Source organism: Curcuma longa, chromosome 1, assembly GCF_044706935.1.
Source record: "Curcuma longa cultivar G26 ecotype Majalengka, Jawa Barat chromosome 1, ITB_CL_G26_1.1, whole genome shotgun sequence".
NCBI classification, from domain to species: domain Eukaryota; kingdom Viridiplantae; phylum Streptophyta; class Magnoliopsida; order Zingiberales; family Zingiberaceae; genus Curcuma; species Curcuma longa.
The window spans coordinates 4,636,867-4,642,866 of record NC_133861.1 but is presented as its reverse complement, the minus strand read 5'-3'; the positions used below and the strand labels follow the sequence as shown (position 1 = coordinate 4,642,866).

The window sequence follows — 6,000 nt, the reverse complement described above, 5'->3', positions numbered from 1 at the left end:
AAAATTACAGGTGTTGTTGGTTTTTAGCATTGTTTACATGAGAAGATGTAAAAGAGGGTTAGAATGGAACAGGGTAAGAATGGAAGATAGTAAGGATGGAAGAGGGCCAATAATTTCATTCTTGTTTTTTTTTCTTTTTTGTGAAGAGGTAAATTATGATAAAACTTTCTTTCCTTATTTTACTTGAAGAGTTATCAGAATGGAAGCTTTGAATTTATTTAATATATACTCACTCTCCATTTGACCATAATTTGCCGGAAATGGAAGCTCAGATTTGGGCACAAGCAAGCAAATCTGATGGGAAACATCTCTTTTCCCACCCTTCCAGTTCCATCCTTACTGATTAATCCTGTGATATTAACTCTTCTCCTTTTGCCACTAGCCCAGAAGATGCTGAGGCCTTTCCCTCTACCTCAGGAGGACTTCTCCTTGAAGGAGACTGCTCCTCGCCTTGGAGGAGGTGGACTTGGTGGTGGTGACAAGCTCACCAACACTTATGACCTCGTTGAACAAATGCAGTACCTCTATGTGCGTGTTGTGAAAGCCAAGGATCTGCCAGCTAAGGATGTTACTGGGAGCTGTGATCCCTATGTGGAGGTAAAGCTTGGTAATTACAAAGGCACAACTCGGCATTTTGAGAAGAAGAGTAACCCTGAATGGAACCAAGTGTTTGCGTTTTCCAAAGAGCGGATCCAAGCTTCTGTGGTTGAGGTTGTTGTTAAGGACAAGGACTTAGTAAAAGATGATTTCATCGGAATGGTTTTGTTTGATCTTAATGAGGTTCCAAAAAGAGTTCCACCAGACAGCCCATTGGCGCCACAGTGGTATCGTTTGGCAGACCGCAAAGGCGAGAAGGTAAAGGGAGAATTGATGCTGGCTGTTTGGATGGGTACACAAGCAGATGAGGCATTCCCAGAAGCTTGGCACTCTGATGCTGCAACTGTTCCGGGTGATGGCCTAGCCAGTATTAGGTCGAAGGTCTACCTCTCTCCTAAGCTTTGGTATTTGAGAGTTAATGTCATCGAGGCTCAAGATTTGCTGCTCAATCCAAAACCAGGCTTCCCTGATGTCTTTGTTAAAGTTAACCTTGGTGGTCAAATTCTTAGGACTAGGATTTCATCAAACAGGTCTGCCAATCCTCTGTGGAATGAAGATTTGATGCTTGTTGCTGCAGAACCTTTTGAGGAACCTTTGATCTTAAGTGTGGAAGAACGAATTGGACCAAACAAGGATGAGGTGCTAGGGAAGGTTGTCCTTCATCTACAGAATGTTGAGAGGAGATTGGACTGTAGGGTCGTTAGTTCAAGGTGGTACCATCTGGAGAAGCATGTGGTAGCTGATGGTGAGCAGAAGAAGGAAGTGAAATTTGCTAGTCGCATTCATTTAAGGTTAAGTCTGGATGGAGGGTACCATGTATTGGATGAATCCACACATTATAGCAGTGATCTTAGGCCTACTGCAAAACAGTTGTGGAAACCAAGCATTGGTATTCTAGAACTTGGCATACTAACTGCTCAGGCATTATTACCAATGAAGACTAAGGATGGGCGTGGCACCACTGATGCTTATTGTGTAGCTAAGTACGGGCATAAATGGGTTCGGACAAGAACAATCATTGACAGTTCCAGCCCCAAATGGAATGAGCAATACACTTGGGAAGTTTTCGACCCTTGTACTGTTATCACCATTGGTGTATTTGATAACTGCCACTTACAGGGTGGAGACAAGGCTAATGGTGCTACTGATAATAGAATTGGCAAAGTTCGGATTCGACTTTCTACACTAGAGACTGATAAAGTGTACACTCACTCATATCCTCTCTTGGTTTTGCATACATCTGGGGTTAAGAAGATGGGGGAAGTTCAGTTGGCTGTTCGATTCTCCTCTTCCTCTTTGCTTAATATGCTACATACTTATTCCAGACCATTACTGCCGAAGATGCATTACCTTCATCCTTTGACTGTTAGCCAGCTTGACTACCTGAGGCATCAATCCACTCAGATAGTCTCTATGAGGTTGAGCCGGGCAGAGCCGCCACTAAGAAAGGAGGTGGTGGAATACATGTTGGATGTGGGTTTCCATATGTGGAGCATGAGAAGGAGCAAAGCTAATTTCTTTAGAATTATGGGTGTCTTCAGTGGTTTGATTGCTACAGGAAGATGGTTCGGCCAAATTTGCCTTTGGAAGAACCCTATCACAACTGTTCTCATCCATGTTCTCTATGTCATACTGGTTCTCTATCCTGAGTTGATACTTCCAACAATGTTCCTCTACTTGTTCTTGATTGGAGTATGGTACTATCGATGGCGGCCGAGGAAGCCTCCTCACATGGATACTCGGCTCTCTCATGCAGACACTGCCAATCCAGATGAGCTAGATGAGGAATTTGACAGATTTCCTTCAACAAGGCCTCCAGAAGTCATACGGGTGAGGTACGATCGACTAAGGAGTGTTGCTGGAAGGGTGCAAACTGTGGTCGGAGACCTCGCCACACAAGGCGAGAGGTTTCAGTCACTATTAAGCTGGAGAGATCCTAGAGCAACTGCTCTATTTTTGATCTTTTGCCTTGCAGCTGCCATAGTGCTCTATGTAACGCCGTTCCAAGTCGTCGCGCTCCTAAGTGGCTTTTATGTGCTGAGGCACCCTAGGTTCAGGCATAAACTACCATCAGTCCCACTCAACTTCTTCAGGAGGTTGCCGGCGAGGACCGATAGCATGCTTTGAGAAATCAATGCTCGTTTGTGCTGTGATTTAGGGTGCTCCTGAGCTAGTGCAGTAGCAAGGCTATCAAGATTTGAAGTCTTTGTTTTTATCATATCAGTGTCGTGGTCAATCATGAACTTGTAGGTGATGCCCCTTGAGCATCATCTGTCCTTCATTTTGTGCATTTTCAGTTTCTCCATGGTGATGTTGCATGAACTGGTCATGGTCGAGTGAGTGTATTTAGTTCTTGAAATCAAGTATCTAGCTGTCGCATGAACTGGTATCTAGCTTTTTTTCTTCCAAAATTTATGAGGAATTTGTATGAATTCATAGCACACTCGATAACTCACCTCTTGGATTTCTTCTTGCACAGGCAACATACTGGAGGATGCGAACAGAGGATAGAAGCAATCTGTTAGAATTTTGTATTGAGTTATCAAGTTTACACTAGTAATTATACACATTAAAAAGAATAAAAATAGGAGATCAATAGATAAAAGAAGTACTCAGGGTTTCAACTAAGTAAGCTGCAAGCAAAGGAAATGAACTGTGTTCCAAGTCATAGCAAGATTCTCAAACACCAACATTTTGCCGTCCAGGGAACGAATGGAGCATAAAAAATTGGCTAAAAGTTTGCACTACAAAGATAAAGCAAATTAGTCTGCTTCATCCACCACCTTGGTGCCTAATCCCTTGAATCCTTCAGGTGGAACCTCAGCTACTGTGACCAACGAGTAGAGCTCTTCCTTGGCATCTTCCTCGTCGTTCCTATTCCGAGCAATCCTCACTCTTACTCGCCTTGGCACGCTCCGAATGCCCCTGCTCCATATGTGCTTGTTGAGCTTCACATCGACTCTGACATCAGTGGTGTCCATGGCTTTCTGAGCAAACTTTCTGATCTCCTTTATTGCCTTGGGTGCCATCTTCTTGAAGGTGCTGCACAATACAGTAGCAGAAAGGATAAGCGCTTATTGTGTGATAATGCAAGTTGCCTTTGACTTGAGTCATTCTTCCCCCACAATAACACATTTAACTTCTGATATATGCTAGTGAAGGGATATGACTAGGTAGAAACCACTGGAGATTGCCGGTTTTGATGAAATCCTTAACAATGTTAATGAGAAAATCTTTTGGGGAAGAAATCTAAAAGCAAGTAGACTTTATCAAATATTTCTTTTCAATTAACTAACTATATAATTCCTTAAGTTTGCACCATTAAAAACCCAGTGTTAATCCACCATCGTACTAGAATGAAAAAGATTGAATCTAGTTATTCGAGGATTAAATTGTGGTTGTAATTCCACCACTAGAAACAAAAAAAAAATCATATAAAACCAACCTGCTATTGCTTCAAATAAAATACAAAAACTTAAAGAGCATTGGCTCAGAAGCACATATCCATGTCTAGTACATTTAAAAATAATGAAGCTACTGAAATGGTTGTTCAAACTTGCCTTGATTCATTTAGATGATATGGAGTTTCTTAATTTAAGCTTGTTTGATTGTTTAAAGCTTTTACATTTTTAATCTTGTTTAGTTGGTTAATAAGCTTCATATTCCAAGTTTGTTTGTTTTAAGAGCTGCTTTGTTTATTTGCATTTTTATTTATAAGCTTGATAAGGATTTTGTTGACGAATATAGTTCACCAACTTTGTTAGTGAATATTATTTAGATATAAACAATATTTGTTCATAAAAATCAACAAGTCGAACATATATGTATTCAAATTTATTTCTAAATGAGTTGTTCAAGTTTGTTCATTTAATTGACTTATGCGTGTTGAACGAACATAAACAAGTTCTTACCAAGCCAAACAAAAAACTCGTGAGTGCATGATTCATTTGTTGGAAATGCAAAATAAAAATAGTTCCAATGGAAATGTGGAATAGTCCTACAACAACAATAGTCAAATCTTATCCCACTAGACAATCAACACTCTTACATATTGTGTTTGAGTTATATGTATGCTTGGGTTCATATACAAAATATTTATATATAGATGTAGGTTAGCTAGAATGATCAATTGAATTATAGAGTAATAGATGAAATTTTGTTTACAATAATTGCTTAGGTTCATTAATTTGATATATTTTAATATATAATTTTATTTCTAAGAAAATGTAGATTCATAATGTTATGTTATTTTTTTTGAAGTACAACTCAAACGTACATACATTCTATTGAATCCTCAATTGTGCTCACATCAACCACAGAGGATTATCAAGTCTAAATATGCTTTTTACAAATAAACTCAGTGTCATCAGTAGCACTATCTTAGCATTTTGAATCAACTATCAAACCAGTTTTACCAAAAAACCAAAAAAAAAAAAGGTGTTTCAACTTCTTAAGAATATGGCCTGTCCAATTCCTGTAGATTTTATCAATCGAAATATCTCATATGCGTTGCAATACACTATTGATGAAATAAATCAATGCGGGTGTAAACAAAAATTCAAAGCAACTCGGAGCACAGAGGAAAGAGAAGTCAAACAAAACGATGATCCATGCCCCCTAAGGCAAGGCCGTAGCCAATTTGGATGAACAACGAGGTACTTGGAAGTTGGAACGAACTGACACAAATTTAACATTTTGAAAGACAATTCAACCGCACTAACCAGAAACAATACAGAGGGAACTGCCGTCTCGAAAGATGAAGAGGAAAAAATGGAGAACAAAGAGAGAAACGGAGAGAGGTTACCATCCATGTAAACGCTTGTGGAGGTTGATTGTGTACTCCCTTGTCACCACCTCCTCCTTCCTCCCTTTTCTTCCCTTCTCTACCATCCTCGCTGCCGCCGGTGCCGCCGGTGAACAGCCAAGGCAATTACGGCAGTTGAAACCCTAGCGATGCAACCGACAGCTTATCGATAACAAGTTTATTAGCGCTAAATTACGAAATCACCCTCATCTGGCCCAATGCCGATTCTTCAGATTATTTTGGGCCGATTTGGCTCAGCGTGGCCCAAATTCGTGTAACGTACCGGCCCAACCCGTCCAACAAACTTCCGAAACTCTTATTTATTTATTTTTCATGATTTTCAAATGATCGAAATTATCCATAATTTCGTTTGAACAAAATTTTCATTCAAACATATTTACTATTTCTATATAAAATAAATTTTAGAAAAGATGATTTTTTATATAAATTTATATTTACCTTTTTCATTTCTAAAAAAAATAAAATCTCATGTTTTCTATTTTATAATAAATTTTTACAAATTCTAAAAGGGATTATATATATATATTTTTAAATTTTAAACATTGCCAAGTAGTTATTAACATACCGCTAAGCAAGTA

At 39.1% G+C, this 6,000-nt stretch overlaps 2 protein-coding genes across 2 annotated transcripts; one reads left to right on the top strand and one right to left on the bottom strand.

Annotated features, from left to right (window-relative positions):
- The first annotated feature begins 390 nt into the window (after nucleotides 1-390).
- Nucleotides 391-2,970, top strand: LOC141827738 (FT-interacting protein 7-like). The gene has a single exon (XM_074715056.1). It carries the CDS (start codon nucleotides 391-393, stop codon nucleotides 2,722-2,724), a length of 2,334 nt encoding a protein of 777 aa, XP_074571157.1. The 3' UTR covers nucleotides 2,725-2,970.
- A 227-nt stretch (nucleotides 2,971-3,197) lies between these two features.
- Nucleotides 3,198-5,532, bottom strand: LOC141845915 (large ribosomal subunit protein eL31-like). The gene is made up of 2 exons (XM_074733919.1): nucleotides 5,402-5,532; nucleotides 3,198-3,639 (listed from the first exon to the last, which is right to left on the bottom strand). Exons 1-2 carry the CDS (start codon nucleotides 5,485-5,487, stop codon nucleotides 3,360-3,362), a joined length of 366 nt encoding a protein of 121 aa, XP_074590020.1. The 5' UTR covers nucleotides 5,488-5,532; the 3' UTR covers nucleotides 3,198-3,359.
- Between the last annotated feature and the right edge of the window lie 468 nt (nucleotides 5,533-6,000).